The sequence below is a fragment of the Anopheles cruzii genome, chromosome 2 (genome assembly GCF_943734635.1).
Source record: "Anopheles cruzii chromosome 2, idAnoCruzAS_RS32_06, whole genome shotgun sequence".
Taxonomy (NCBI): domain Eukaryota; kingdom Metazoa; phylum Arthropoda; class Insecta; order Diptera; family Culicidae; genus Anopheles; species Anopheles cruzii.
This window is the reverse complement of record NC_069144.1, coordinates 42,927,672-42,943,662: the sequence shown is the minus strand read 5'-3', so window position 1 is coordinate 42,943,662 and position 15,991 is coordinate 42,927,672. Positions and strand designations below refer to the sequence as shown.

Below are 15,991 nucleotides of genomic sequence, written 5' to 3'. Positions count from 1 at the left end.
CTAATCGTCTTCATCCGAATCATACACCATCGGTCGGCCACGTTTAGCGGCTGGTTTTCTAGCTGACGTTCGGCTAGCGACGGTTGTCACAGAGCTGTTAGACGATTGCTGGCTGAACATCGACGCGATGGATGCCTGTGACCGGATACCACTCACAGCGACCGTAGTTTTCACCGCTTCAGACGCCGTTTTCTTAGCAGCAGCACGCCCTCTCGCTGCACTAGCCCGTGGTGCCGCTTTCGCCCTCGCAGTTTCTGAAGCGGGCTTTTTAGCGCTCGTTTCTCCATCGCTCGGATGCGCTGCAGTGGGATGGATGCGTTGCATTGGGTCGGCCGGCTTTTGCGCTCGACTACCGAGCACTGCGCTAATGTCGTCGTACAGACTGGGTATTTTGTCAGCATAATTCGCCCACACTTCGTCGAATCCCTCATCCGTCAGGTGCACCTGGGATACCAAGAACTCAAGTGCCTTATCTTCGTAAAACTTTAGAATCTTATCCGCCGCGTCGTCATCTTCATGGAACACCATTCGCCGGTCCAATTCCATCATGGCACGAGGACACAGTACCGTCAGCTTGTTCGCTTCATCCGCTTCCTGAAAATAGCGGTACACGATATCTTCCGGTCGGTTGGCATTCTGCTGACGCTGATGAATGTAGGCCGCGCTAAACGCTTTACTATCCAGCTTGACCGATTCGTCTTTAACGCGGACGACCTTCTTCTGAAACAGTATCATGTCGAGTGGGTTTGCAACCTTACCCATGTACCGCTGTCCGAAGCGGATTCTGTTAAACTGATATTCGACGTGCGTTGTCACCAGTCGGAGTCGTATGAGAGGTATCTTCGGTTGCCGTTCATTCCCGGTGAGCTTTGCTTTGGCCCGCTGAATTAACTCTTCCACTCGCTCGGCCGCAAAATCCATGACCTTTTCTTGAGCATCGCCCACCTCAAGATCGAGCTGATCGCTTAGCGAATCCAGCTCAACAGACTCAAATACGAACGGCCGCACCGTCGTCAGTCGAATCGGATCCATACAAAACATACCTTTGTGGATCCGAAGCAGCGCACAGCACTTCTCGATGGATTCACCTTCCGACAGTGATGTGGCCACCGTTGAGCCGGGCTGGCTGACGTAAAACTTGCCATGCGGATTCTCCTCCGGCCGAATGCGACAGTCGTGCTCGTGGCCCCAAATTACGAGATCCAAAAACTTCGGCAAAGCATGTTCCGGTAAGTAGTTCTTTGGCCCACGGTCAGCACGATTTTGATGCAACACGAGAACGTGGAACCAACCCTGCTCCTCTGGCTTTTGGAAGAAAACCTTTCGCTCCTCCAACAAACGACACAACCGCGCATCAGCTATGTAGTTGAGCCCGTAAAGCGCAAGCTTCGTTTCGCCTTTCCGCAGCAAGATGGGATTGATCACGATCTTATTGAGATCGTTCCACTTTCCGAAGTAGTTCACGTACCCGTTGGTGCTGAGCAGTTCCATTGCGCTGATGTGCCCGAAGCCGGTCGCATCGTCGTGATTGCCGTGAATGGAATACACAGGAATCGCCACGTTGATGTTCGGATCCTCATAGTTCATGGTGCTACTGAGTGATGCGATAAGTTCCTGATTTTGATCAGTGAGAAACTCCAATCTGATCGGTTTATCGCCAAGCGTGTAGGTTTTCAATAGCCGCAAGCAACGGTTCAGTGTGTTCGTGGAAGGATTGGCAATGTGGAAAAGGTCCCCACCGAGCAGGATTGCATCCACATCGTTCTCGACCGCATGCTGGAGCACTTCCTCAAACGCCAGAAAGCTATCCTCGCCTGAAATAAATAAAGCCTACTTTGTCATGCGTCCGGCGCTCGAGGTTTCGTATGTTTTACCGCGAATCGGGTTTTTTTCGTCGTAGCCGAGATGAATATCGCTCGCAACCAGGAACTTTATCGTATTATCCGGATTAGTATCGGCGCTGGATGATGATGATGCTGGCTCCGACATCGTGCACGCTGGCGGTAATTCCTGAATTAACACGATTTGGCACGTAAACCTCACAGAACAAATTGCGCGCTAGTCAACAACCGGCTTGAATGACAGATGCAGATGAAGTGATTTCCCGTTGACAGCTTACGACAACATAGTTCATTCGTGCCCGTAGTGAAATATTTCATCCTACTTATTAATCTACTTGTTTGTTTTAGATTCGATAAATCATATCAATACTTGTTACATCAATGGAACTTTATCCAACTGTTCGAAGCCACAAGCAATTGAGAAATCCTGTATATTTTCTTACGCCGCTCAAATCGCCCATTTCAGTTGCCTTTCGGTGAATGTGTTCACCCGAACGTCAACTACGGGACGAACTGTCATTCCTACTAACCAGAGGCAAAAGAGCGCTGTGCTGTACCAACGAATACGGCCTGTTCCTTAATCTTAAGTCCATCAGAGTTTCTTCGATAGTTCCCTCGAGAAAGACCGGTTCCATCTTCGCCAGCATCATGTGCTGAAGATCGGCCGGCTCGCTTGCGTGCGTCCACCATTCACACGTGCGAACCGGTGAGAGGTGGCTCATCGGAACACGCGCGCTCGCATTCATCAAAACAATCACCAGGCGCCGGGGCGAGTCAGTGATTTTGTGTCCCGTCGCCTGCTATGATCGCCGATAGCCATACGATCATAGATTTAAAGAGCATCTTATCAAACAAAAGTTGCCGTCGGTCGTTTACCGGTTCCAAAAAGTGCTGAAGCGTTCTGTTGCGTGTCGGTAACTTATCGCAACGCGAGATTCTCGGTTGTCTAAACGAAAAGTGGCGGCTGCTCCGGTTCACATTGCCTGTTTCGCTTCGTAACAAAATGAGTCACTCAAGGAATCATCATTACTATGAGGTAGGTAGGTTAGTAAAGAACAGCGAAAAGATATTCATACGGACGGACTGCTTCTACAGAGCTCTAGGTCACGAAGTCGCGATCGAAAGTACCGGAGAGAGTACCGCGAGGACTCGGAGCGTTACAATCAAATGACGGACTATGGCAGTGGCTCGGACTATCGCCGCAGTTCACAGCATCATCGATCACACACCTCGCACTACCATGAACCCGCGTCCTCCACGAGCGCACATTCTTCGTACTCGTACTCCGGCAAAGTGGTGCTGGCCGTGTTTAATCTCAGCATCTACACGACCGAAGCGGAACTGTACGACATTTTCTCCAAATTCGGACCCCTGCGTAAGACAACCGTGGTGCTAGATGCAAAGGTAAGTCTCCAACCATCTACAAACAGAACTTTCCGCCCCTCAACCGGCAGTTTCCGGTCGCCTATCAAGGTACCATTGTCGAACGGTCTGCTGCCGCGAGGGTAGAACAAAAACCAAATGGAAAGTTATTAGAATGGCATGGCACAGAGGGAATCCTCCTTCTGCTCAAGTCTATCATGTCCATTAAAGGCCTTTTCGTACATTACGCTCCCGGCTGTATCTTGAACCGTTACGAACAGTCTTTTTCGGACGCTTTCATAATATTTTATGCCCTTTTTGCAGACTGGCCGATCACGAGGTTTCGGATTTGTGTACTTCGAAAGTGCCGAAGACGCAAAGGTGGCTCACGAGCAGGCAAACGGTATAGAAATCGGTGACCGCCGGATAAGGGTGGACTTTTCTGCCACCAACAAACCACACGATCCGACACCCGGTGTCTACTACGGGCGAGTGTCGCACCCGAAGGCATCGTACCACAGCGGTGGTGGTCACCCACCGCCCGGCATGTCCTACCGCGGCTATCATCACTGCAGGGCATGTGAAGTAGAAGCCCGAGACAGAGAACGCTGGGACCGGGAAGCACACTCTAGGTAGGTGTTTAGTGGAAAAAGAAATGAAGAAGCACTTCATCATTGGCAAATCCATTTTTTTTTCAGGGATTCATACTACTACGACAGCTACTCTACAGCAGATCGAGGCCGAGACCGGTCCAGCCGCTCACGGAGTGATTACTACCGTAGCGGAACCAGTATTCGCTGACCCGTGGACGGTGGCTAACGGTCGTGAATGGGGTGAAGGATGCTGGTACAAGTGGTCTGCAACAGCATCCCTAAGGCAGACAAATGCTAACTCGCACGGAACAGCGTCTTGTAACCGTTTGCCAAGAACAGGGCACCAGAAAGAAGTTAGGAAAAGAAAAGGAAAAGGGAGCCTTTTTGTTAGAAGGCGCTGCAGACGGCTTCTAGTTTGATTAGAGTTCTTCGGTGCTCTCAGGGCGGAAGATGTGGTCGTTATGATTCGGTTGATTCTGTTGGACAAACAGGTTTCGTTCGCGTTACCTCAACTGCCACCCAGCTCTGTGTCACAGCAGAAAGAAAATAAAATCAACCACCACCATCCCGGTTAACAATTCGCAAAGGAACTGGATTCTGCTCGCGGTTACACTAGCGGTATTCGGTGTGACCACCGGGTTTTTGCGCTTTACCCTCACGATTGATTTGATGCGCTGGAAGAGACTAACCGTATGAAGAAAATGGTCAAAAATTTTAACCCAACAATTTTTATTCTCCTTCTTCGTCGCTCTTAGCGGTGCTCCCCACGAGAAAGAGGACAGGGATGAATCCTTGAGTGTTAATCTTCGTTAGTTTGTGTCGTTGCAGTTTAAGTTAATAGAAAACAGAAAAAACTAAGCTGGTTTACGCGTGTATAGTTATAATTGTAAAAAGGAACAAAGCAAATGAGGAAATCGAATGATATAAGAAGTACATTTAAATAAAAAAATACTTTAATAAGAAAATGGCAGTGTTTTCTTTTCTTCGTTCCTTGTGCCAACTTGCAACCCGAGCGCAAAGGCGAAGGGAGTAAGAGAACAATACATCTAACGACTGGACGCGTCCTTAGAAGTCCTGTTGGGCAGAGGTCCAAGCTGGTTTAGACAGGATGTCCTTGAGAAAAACTGGACTGGACAGTGTAGGGATGTTTAGAATGCACCCCTTTTCTGACCATTTTCTGTCCCCCTTTTTTCGCGTACTGCATTTCGCTGAGATGCCTCGCTCGGTGATCGTCCCGTGGCTGCGCGTGCATGCAAATTAGCGCCTTGGAAGGATCCCGTTTCGAAACAATTTGTTGAAGCGGGCTGCTCGACCCACGGTAAGGTGCGCGTAATGAAAAGATGTACTTATTTTATTCGCTTTCCGTTTACGTCGTTCTCACGGTTTATCCCGTTGCCGGCTTTATTGTATTTCTTTTGTGGACTAAACACTCATCCGTCCACAGTCATTCAGCATCCAGTCCGGGGACGGTGAGCGAACGAAGCGGCACGCTGTAATCCCAATCCCGTTTTAAAAGGACTAGTTTCTTTTATCTATTGTCTACCCTCGAAACTAGATCTATGTAACAATTTTACCCTCTAAATATAACATACAATCAAACTGTCCATGTCCCGAAGATGGAGGGGACCGGTGCAGTCGGTTAGTGAGGCTTTGGTTTATGTCCATCGACGTAGAAATTGCGCGTTGCCTGCGGTAGCTGCAACCGTATGCCGTTTAAATTTTTCTGTAACACAATTTGACACCCAAGGCGCGAATTTTCTTTCAAAAACGGAGCCATATCGAGCAGATCGTCCTCCTTTTCCTCCGGTGCTGTCAAGCGATCGAGATAGTCACCGTGGACGTACACGTGACACGTGGTGCACGCGAGCGATGCTTCGCATGCTCCCTCCATCTCGATACCGTGGCGGTGTGCTAGGTAGAGGACATTATCTCCAACCTTCCCCCGCACCGGTGTCTCTTTGCCGTCTTTATCGATGTACGTGATGTTGACACTGCGGAGTAGCGAAAGGAGAGGAATTACGGGAAATGAGTAACACACCTCTCGGTGCTGACAACGGATCATAGCCTCACATTTCATCTTCGCTCTTTGGGTCTTGCCACTCGTATTCGCCGTGTCGTAGGTCTAACGGGGATAGAAACAAACATTCTTCTTATAAATAACCGATCTCTAGGGGTTTACGGGTCAGTTTCATAACAAAATACTCACGCGCCGTAGAGTGTATGTTTCGGGGAATCAGTGCTCCGACCCAACGGCTGTATAAGGGCCCCGAAATGCGTCTTAGCGAATTTGTTATGGACATATTTCGAAAGTTTCAGGGTAGAAAACTCTTCTGTATACCGGTATCTGCGGCTGTCGGTCGGCACCGTTCAAAACAAACCTTTTTTTTATTATCCTTTTTGATAATTTTGACAGTTCACGCAAATGAACGGTTTCACGCAATGAACCAATGAACCTTTTCAGTTTCGTTGTGTCTTGTTCGCGTTAAGTATGAACATAGTGCGAGAAACGATCGAAACATTTTATATTGAAAAGAAATTTCAATAAAGTTAACAATTTTAACAGGATAACAACCAGGATAATTTTCCTCGACCTTCCTTTCATCCTTCACGATTTCCTTCCTTTTAAATGGAGCGCGGACGACGGAAACTTAACGAATGTTTACTTTTCTACGCTCTTCCTTATTTGACAGTTCTCCATGGTGCACGGTCTATCCCATGACGATTCGAAAATGAGCGCATGCTTTGACGTCACAAGTACGTCCTGCTCGCCGTCGGGTGAAAAGGGACCGCACCATCTGGGACACAGCAACCAAGCACTGGGGAGTACTGAGCATTTTTTGCTCCCTTTTCTTCCACCCTGTTTATTATTTCTCTGTCAATCGTCACGGTAGGAAGCACGGAGTCCGGCAGCGGCAGAAATTAATTTAATTTCGTTCGCTCTGATCGAAACCAGCAGCAGAAATCATCGATAAGAAATTCGTGATACGAACAGGAAATATCCCCCTACGCGAGTGCCACCGCGAAGAAAATCGTCCTCAGGCTGCAAACTGCGATTCTACCTCTTTCTCGGAGCAGCTCACTCGGCACGCCAACCAACTCACTTTGCCAAAGATCGATTTAATTACCATATTCCAATGTACTAGATGTGAACGAAACGCTTCTTTGCTTGTGCGGCTACGCTCCGAAAGTGTAGGCAAGTGCTAACGCAACCTCTGTGTGTGGTACAAAACAGTCAATTGAAGTAAACATTGATAGTTTCAACATCGCTGAAAAGTGTGTCGCCTAATAGTTTTTTTTCACGACAGCAAAGTTGAGTGAGAGTTGCTTCTCACCTGGTGCTTGATTCTCACCATTGCTCACTTCTCACACCGACCGGAAACAAACAAGAGCTTCTCCGGACCTCCCAGCACCCCACACACCCGCCTTTAGGAAACAAAAAACCATCGGCAAGCAACAGTGCAAGGATACCCAAAGGACGCTTGGATGTTTGACACGATGATGCAGCAAGCGGTATCGATTAAAGCGGAACCAGATTGGAATGACCTTCTGGTGCCGGAGCCGGACAACCGGCAGTACTCGCTCGAGAGCGTGATTCGCCAGCAGCAACTGCAGCACCAACAACAGCTGCAGCAACAACAACAGCAGCAACAGCAGCAGCAACAGCAGCAGCAGCAGCAGCAGCAGCAACAACAGCAGCAGCAACACCAGCAGCACCAACAGCAACAATACCAACTACGCAATGGCGGCGGCGGCGGAAATGTCGTTCCGGTCGCTGTTGCCCCGACCGCTGTGAATATTGCGCAAAATTCGAACAATCCGGCGGTGGCCGCGGTGGCAGCCGCGGCCGCTGCCGTTGCTGCCTCGGTGAACGGGGTGCAACAACCGGCCAGCCAGCAATCGGGCGCCGTTAGCGAGGACAACGAACCACTCGACATCATCGAAGCCATCGGCGACTCGGATGACAACGATTTTGCCGAAGCAGAATCCTTAACGTTGCAACAGTACAAGGTAGGACCATGGCATGCAAATATTCGTTTCCACAAGGGTACAGAGTTAAGGGGACAATCTCGGAATATAGACGCCGGGACGCCAGAAGTACGTTTCTCTGAGACGTTCGGGTCTGAATTTTCACATCATCCACACAGTCATTTCTGTTCCCTACGGAATTCGCTAAGATGAGCAAATAGAGCGCCGTTTCAAGGGACTGCTTCCACGAGGAAGACGCACAACAGAAACTCTGTCGATCTACGGCATCGCTCTGGCGTCGAGCGTTGTTTGTTTACTTGGGCACCCGTGCACACCAGACATCTGTGGCCAGAGTTTACCCAAGTTTGACTGAACCGTCTGGGATGGCGATCGGCGTTCATTCGATTCCGCAACGCGTCCAAGGCCTGTCGTATGATTTACTTTGACCATGAACCTCTGCCTTTAAAACCCGCGAATGGTACAAAACAATTATTTACATTTTAAAGTGTGTGAATGTGGCCTTCAATACGTTTTTTTTTCGGGTGCCATAATGGAGAGTTTGAAATGTTTGGATATATTCTCTATCGATTAACTTTCACTTTTTATAATTAAACCAATTGTATGTTATGTTTCAAAGGCAAATCTATTCCTCATAAGTGCACCTGGGTTCGATCTAAACGATTTGAAACTTAATTTTCAGCCGACGAGTTCCTGTCGTTTATTTGTGGCTCCAGTACTAACGACTTGGTCTCCTTTCATGCACTTAAAATATAGCGTGCAAAATTAGCGGTATTAACGGAACTGGGATTAAATTGCCATTCTTATACGATCGGTGCAGTGGGGCGCTACTAACAGAAGGCCATAAAAGTGCAGTCGTGAAAAAAAAATAAGGCAAAATAAAACTCTCGCCGGGGCGACCGAGCCGGCGCCCTCCTACCGAGGCACTAAAGGTGGCCCCTGGATGGATCGATATCTTTTCCAAGCGCTCTGCCGCTAATGCCGCGCTGAAAAGTCCTTTCCGGCGAAAGACGACCGGTGAAATCAGGTGCAATCCCGTTCCCTTTCCACCCCCCCGCCCTGGGTGGCCGTTATGACTGAGCATAATATTATACGCGCCAAGCGTCTGTGTGGGTGTGAGTGCAAGTGCGTGACGACGGCTGAGGAGATCGTCACATCAACGTCGTCTCACCGACGTCACCCTCGCCTCCAGCGAGAGCTCCAGCGTATAAACTCTCTGGCAAACTTTCGTAATGTGATAAAAGCATTAAAATCCGGACGATTCTGCGCGTTCCCGTCGATCTCATCCTGCTGCTGCGCGGTGGCACCAAGCGGTTCACTGTGTCCTGCCAAAGAAGCAACCGAAAGCATGCAGGGGGGAACGGGCGTGCTGCCCTGCCCTTGACCACCACTGTCCCACAATCTCCCGAGAATGGTGTTAGTTCAAGAGGAGCACACTTTGGCGCTCGCCGACCGACAAGAACAATAGAGAAATCGTGGGGGCCCAATGTGTGGGAGTGGAATAGAACCGGAACAGACAACGGGAGGGGGTCGACGGTTGAGTGAAAGGAATCCAATACTAACGCAAAAACTCACACCGTGACACCGAAACGGTCGATGGTGCGCTGCGAATGGACCAAAAGTTCTGCGCACGGGGCAAAGACTCGTAAAACTTTATAACATCCCATGAATTAAACTTTATTTTACGTTGTATTTTTTATTATTTCTTCTATTCTTCTACGGCACCGTCGCCACGGGTCCCTTTCTCGCACGGAGTTTTACGTTCCATTCTCTCGCCCGTGCTCCGGTTTATAACACTCGTTTCGGATACCGCCACGCTTCGGATCGCACGATTCGCTATCCAATAAAGTCTTTTCGTTTGTTAGTCTGTTATTATTATTGTTATAATCCCCTCTCGCCCGTCCTCTGCGCACTTCCCCCATATTGTGTCACGTTCATTATCTACACTTTCCATTCACTTTGGCGTCATAAAACTCCATCTAAATTTTCCAGACCCAGCTCTCTAATCCTGGTCGCTGCGCCCCCAGCGAGAGAGGGATGTATCGCTTTTATTAGTTTTCGCTTCGTTCCTATAAACGAAAACTCACTGGATGATGGTGGTGCGCATCGGAACGTTCTATTTTCTCATTTCTTAGTATGAATCTTGTTGTTTGGGGCGTTTCTATTTTTCCGATTATTATTTTTAGATTTTCATTTACATTTCCCGCGTTTGGGTCGGTTGAATTCGTTCGCTGGTGGGCCCCGCGGAGCCGGAAGACGAATGTGTGTGGGCTGTGCGCCATGTGTGGCAGTTTCCCAACTAACATAAGACGGTGGTGGCGAATGAAACTTTCCCATTAGTATAGTGGATCGCATTTAAAAGAATCCTGTTTTTTTGTAATATTATGTACCAACAATCATTGCCCATCAATTTTGGAGGCATTGGAGTCGTCTGTAGAGACTTTGCACTTGCCTTTGAGCATGATCGGTTACGTTGAATATTCTCATTGTGAATCTATTTTATCAAAAATGTGCCTCACCTAGCTCCTGTCTGCATTCAAGCCCTTTTCGGATTTACCAGTTGTAAGTTAACATCAAGACCGATCGAGAGCAAGGTGTTCGTAAGTCCTCCTTTACACATTTTTGTACACCATCGTCAGCTTTTTCTGGGTTTATGTCGTTTAAAAGCATCACATGGTCCATTTGTTTTTAGATATTTCATTTATTTCCACACGTGTGTCCACTAAAAATGTATCTGTTACAAACAAAGTATCTTTTAGCAGACGGATCAGACTAGTATTGGCCACGTATCGGGCAACAAGAGACCGAAGATGCTTTTTAATACAACCTCAACTTGTTCGCGCCATCTTTCGCACAGTGAATGATAAACGTTTTATCACTGGCCATAAGTAACGGCCATTTTCATCGACGGAATACTAAACTTCCTGCCGACCCACACCGGCCTATCCGGCTTCGGCCGAAAGTGCCCTCCAAAGCACCCACTTTTTGGTGGCCAATTTTGTCCCCGCCACTGCCTCAGCCTCAGCCTGCCGCGCACAATGTTGATAGGGATAGGAAAAATCGCCTCCAATTGCCAACCGGCGTTATTCGGACGGGACGGGAGAGACAGAGAGATGTTGTTTCATTTCCGATGTCGACGAGTTTTTAAAAGCGTATATAGAACAATCTCGAGCACAACTTTGCCCCATTATTCGTCTCCAAGTCTTCACCCGGGGAGAGCCCCCGACGGGAGAATCTCTACCGCCCTGCCACCGAGAAGTGGCCGGGCGGGGCCATTACGAGGGCCCGGAATCGACGGAAAATGGTGCCATTTTCTTATTTCGTATCGAATTTTGTATTTATTTTTCTTACCGCCTTCGACGGCTGTGTGTGCTGCCACTCAACACATTTTATCAATCCATCCTTATCGCCCATACAAACACACACCACCACCATGACGCCGTCTCTCTCGTTATTTTATTTAGTTTACTCATTTTAACGGCAACCCCGCGCGCCCTCCTTCTGCTCCTTTAATCGCCTTTTTCCATTGCTATTTTCGGTTGTTTTCTGTTTTCATTTATTTTTATTGTTATTGTTATGGAAGTATCCCTCTACGGCGCCCTCAGCATACCCGGTGCCGCCGCCACCACCGCCGCTTCACCGACCCTAGGACGAGTGGATTTTCTCGATAGTTTTATCTCGTTCCGGCCACCGTACGGAGATAAAGAAAATCCTATCTCCTCACACAAACGCGCACACACACAGACGCACTGAAACACACTTGATACGCATTAAATTCGTTCGTATTTCGTTCAAACGACTCCGTCTTGTGCCGTTGTTGAGATTATATTTATATTTTGTTTCGCTTATTTCTTGCAGCAGCAGATTGAACCGGGGGAACGATGGGAACACATGAGGGGCGACAGGGGGCCAGCGGGATTGGATGGCAAAGAAGTATTTTTATTTTATAGCACCATCGTTTGCTGGATCATTTTAACAACAGCACAATTATACGTTGCTGTTTCCCATTTCGTGGCGCGTAGCGTTTTTCGTTAACGTTTACCCATTTCGCTCGCTCGTTCGCCCCTCAGCGTTCGTGTTGGTGCATTTTATGATCATATTAAAAGTTTTTTATTACATTAATTTTTTCCTTTTTTGTTTCGCTCGTTTCTCTTGCCGGTAGAGTTACTGTTTCCACTGCCACAGTTGTCTGAGTGTGTTCCATTTCTTTCGCCCATCACTGTGCAGTCTGCGCCTGTGAATGCTGTTCTCTTGTTGTTCAGGTTCTTTTTCCCTTCGATTTCACCATCTTTGATGGCATCAAATTCACAATCTTTATGGCGTTTGGCCGTTGTTGTAATATATACCGCGGTACGGTGCAGACTTTGTATGAGCTCTAGGGAACCTCGAAAGGGGAAGTCTTATTGTCTTAATATTCTGTCTCGCACTGACTGTGTTTAGCTTGGGAACGTTGCTTCGGTCGTTGGCCGCTTCCAGTTACTGGGTTTTACGTTTACGTCCTAGTGTTTTACTGCCTGCGCAGTGGTTCCCTGTTTTAAAGTTTGAATTGGTTTTTGAAATGGGTTTTTTTTATTTACATTTAAACAAACCTAGAAAAAACTTTGCTTCGCTAATACACCCCAATCGGAATGAATTTTTTCTGCTTTCTTTTCTATATTTCACATTCATTCTCATATTTATTCCCCTCGTTTCTTCGCTCTTTTTATTTATTTTCTCGCTTTCTCTCTCTCTGTTTCTCTTTCGTGTTTACTATCTTTTCTCAACTCTACTTGCTCAATCCCTCGGCGTGTGAGGGGGCCTTTTGCTTATTCGGGTCACCGCGCGACCATTCCGTGTTCGCACACATGTTTTAAATTATTGTTATTATAATTGTTTCCTTCGCTTCGTTTCCCGCAGCGGATTGTATTTCTTTCATTTTCGTTCGTCGAACCGTCCATCTGTGATTATATTTTTCTTTTCTTTTGAAAAATACATTTTTCCTAGTTCTCACACCTCCCGCGTTCGTAGAGGGTCGTCTTTTCGTCTGGTGTCTTTTCCTGCTTTCGTCACTCCGGCCGGTTCCGGCCTTTATTCCGACCCGAACACGTGCATCCTTCCGTTCTTTCACCGGGTGCTCGTCCGAAGGGCATTCGTTTATCGTTAGATTCCATTACTCAGCACGTTTCTTGCTAATTTCGAATACGGTGTGCAACACAACTAGGCTGTCTTAACGGATAAATCTAATTTTCCGGTACGCCCCGGTCACCACCCGGTTGCCCGCTCCCAGAGACAGAGAGGGTCCGTGAGATTTTACCAAAAAAAAACCCGGTTGACTGGTCCCCAGCACCCGATTGAGGTGGAATTTCTTAACACGGTTTAATTGTAGACTAGTGGCGCGGGTTATAATTTATTTCTGCCTCCATTTTTCCAACGCTTATGGCAGTGGCCTGAAATGAAGTTCTATACATGTCAGCTGAAACCGAAGGTTAACCTACCAGGTCTCGTACGGCCAACTCGGGCACAGGGACGCGTAGAATCCATTAAAATAATATTATGTTTTCTTCGGTGCACCTCCTCCTGTCCCGCCAAACAAACCACCGTTTCCGGGTGGTGGTGCAGACTAGAACCACTTTCGTTCCATTTGAATATTTTATTTTGCTCGCCTAACATGCGCCGCCCGGCCGGCTTAACTGCTGACGCTGTGCGTTATCGGTACCAGCCGGGCCAGCGGATTAGTGTGGCTTATTTATTTTCTTATTTCTCCTAACTTTTAGGGCGCCCTCCGTCAGCGCTATAGAAAATAACTTCTTAACTTTCGAATAAACATTAGAGTTTCAGTTCCCCGAAACGTGTCGTGGCACACCGGGGGCCGGGCGATTCTCGCAGTATTACGACTCTACGCAGATTTATTTTAATGTTGCCCATCAACGAACGAACAAAGGCGTAAAATGTGCTCAACAGCAACAGCAGCAGTCGTGCTATGGCAGAAAATTACATTTGCCTCGTCGTTGCCAGCCTGCGCGCGCAGACCATTTGGCCAAATTACACTCCAAACTGTAGGAGCCAAATTTTACAGACTTCGTTTTGTTCTTTTTTTATAACCCTCATCCATCGCCAACAACCTGGTGGCCCGGGGGAGGGGGGACGTCTTTGCTAAGCATTCTTTTCGGCCAATCGTGGTGGGTGTACATTGGTTTTAATTAAAGTCTTAATACGCAACTACCACCGTTAAATTGTGGACCGCTTTATGCGCTGTGGGTTCGACGTGTCAGTACACGATTAAGTCGGTTTTATGCCACCACCACCATAGGAACAGGGCGTCGTAGTGGTACCGACGGAAAGCATTAAGAACCGTAATGGCCCCATTCCCAATATCGAGCCGAGAGACAGGGTGGTTCGAAAAGTTAAGTTGCCTTTTTGGTTGTACTATTTGCTTATTGCAAACGATTTAGATGAAGCATGCTCTAGGTATTCTAGGTATGTCCGCCCTACCGTAAACTCCGAATCAAATATTGTGCCATAAAAATGCCTCAATAAAGTATGACATTCATTTCAAACACACCGAAAACGAGGGGTTCGACTCAACTCCCTCGTTGGCTGCGAGAAGAAAATGTTACGAAACTACATAACTCTCTAATCAACGTTGTGAACTTTGCAGACCAGAACCAGCCAGCCAGCCAGAGACGGTTTTTTAGAAGGCATCAGATGGTGTGTCGTACGGTTGCGAGTTTCCACCGCAGGCGCGCACTGGTGGCAATTCATATTCGTTAGTGACACTTTCCACTATCGACGTGCAATTTCCACGCTCATTAACATTTTACCATCCCTACATTCTTGCCACCACCGTCTTTTTGGTTGTGAGATTTTGGTCCTGACGTCGGTCGGTCGGTCGGCCAGTGTGGAGTGGACGATTCCAACCTTTCGCCAGTGCCGTCGTCACCTGCAAAAATGGATGCCACAGTCGGGGCATTCAAATCCTTTGACCAGGGCCCTCGGCGTGACAAAGTTGCTGCACCTTTACCCGGAACACCCTGTCCGGGTCCGTTGTGTCCGGTGGTGGTGGTGGTGATGGTGCGTTCGTTAGCCCGGAGACGCCCATCTAACGGCGACGGATAACCCCCTTTTGCATAAAACATTTCATATTACACATAAATTTATATTTTTCTCATTTATTTATTCCGGCTGCTTCCCAATCATGCGCTCGCGTCCCTCCGGACCATGGGCATGGCAGTCCGCAATTTGACTGATTTTATCACTCCGCCCCGGGTACTGTGTCAACAAATTTCTTCCATTTTCCACGCCTTTACGCGCTCTTTCTCCGTTTTACCGTTCACCCCAGTGCGTTAGTTCGTTCTTTGTACGTTACCTTGGCGCTACAGTCAATAGACGTTTCACTTGGTCTCATGCTCTTTCTCTCTTACTGAATTTTTACAACCAAATTTTTGAAACCACGAGATTTTTAACATGTTCTGAATTGCCCCAATAGCTCCTTTATTCGTTTTATTGAAGATGGAACTCCTCATGGAACTATCAAAGGTCTCAGCTACATCACCAACGTGTGGACCATCGCTTTTCTCACTAATTGCCTCATCCTCAGCCCCATTCCGGTTATTTCCTGTCGTTTTTAAGAGACTTAACAATGACTTCTTTCTTGACAACTTTCCAAGCTCGAAGAGGACCCATTCACACTTGATGCTGCCTCTTCTGATTCTTCTCGATGGTGTCAAACTTTCACTTGCAGTTGTAATCCACTTACCTCGACTCGTTTCAAACTAGTAGCTGTAATGTTGTGGCCTCCTGGGATGACTGCTTCGCATCTAGCGTGTTCGAAACAATATTTCGAACCTTTCAAAAATTTGCTGTATTTCCATTACATTTTCACCCAACAATTTTCGACTAGCCCCGGTTTTACTTGCCGCAGGTGAATTTTCATCGCCCCAAAAACCCCGTAGAAAACTGTGACAGCAAAAAATGCGACATTTTATTCACTCACTCGCACTGTGCGTTGGTTTCCCAACATTCTTGCGGCGCTAGTTTCGGGGCAGCATTAGAAATCAAACAAAAGTAAGCTCTTATCTGGCAGTGGCGGGCTTACTGTGCCTGTGCTTGCCTCTGTGATTACTTCACCCCTTTTCCGTTTCGCTCAGCCATCTCTTTCCCTCAAACACACACACCATAACTCTGTTATCTAACGCACACCGCGTCACTCGTCCCGTGCGTTTCATACGGTGC

The 15,991-nt window shown here is 47.7% G+C and overlaps 4 protein-coding genes across 4 annotated transcripts in view; 2 read left to right on the top strand and 2 right to left on the bottom strand.

The window, feature by feature from the left end:
* On the bottom strand, nt 1–1,989 carry LOC128267860 (double-strand break repair protein MRE11). The gene is made up of 2 exons (XM_053004807.1): nt 1,875–1,989; nt 1–1,814 (listed from the first exon to the last, which is right to left on the bottom strand). The coding sequence occupies exons 1-2, from the start codon at nt 1,987–1,989 to the stop codon at nt 1–3; spliced, it is 1,929 nt and encodes a 642-aa protein (XP_052860767.1).
* An 855-nt stretch (nt 1,990–2,844) lies between these two features.
* LOC128267861 (transformer-2 protein homolog alpha-like) lies at nt 2,845–4,453 on the top strand. Its single transcript, XM_053004808.1, has 4 exons — nt 2,845–2,877; nt 2,937–3,245; nt 3,528–3,835; nt 3,902–4,453. Exons 1-4 carry the CDS (start codon nt 2,845–2,847, stop codon nt 4,002–4,004), a joined length of 753 nt encoding a protein of 250 aa, XP_052860768.1. The 3' UTR covers nt 4,005–4,453.
* Nucleotides 4,454–5,218: 765 nt separating this feature from the next.
* On the bottom strand, nt 5,219–6,144 carry LOC128267393 (adrenodoxin-like protein 1, mitochondrial). The gene is made up of 3 exons (XM_053004219.1): nt 6,003–6,144; nt 5,867–5,918; nt 5,219–5,787 (listed from the first exon to the last, which is right to left on the bottom strand). Exons 1-3 carry the CDS (start codon nt 6,094–6,096, stop codon nt 5,436–5,438), a joined length of 498 nt encoding a protein of 165 aa, XP_052860179.1. The 5' UTR covers nt 6,097–6,144; the 3' UTR covers nt 5,219–5,435.
* A 539-nt stretch (nt 6,145–6,683) lies between these two features.
* The window catches only part of LOC128274901 (uncharacterized), a 55,125-nt gene continuing 45,817 nt past the window's right edge, over nt 6,684–15,991 (top strand). Inside the window, exon 1 of the mRNA XM_053013245.1 lies at nt 6,684–7,804. Coding sequence (XP_052869205.1) covers nt 7,280–7,804 — 525 coding nt within the window. The 5' untranslated portion in view covers nt 6,684–7,279. The remainder of the gene's footprint in view (nt 7,805–15,991) is intronic.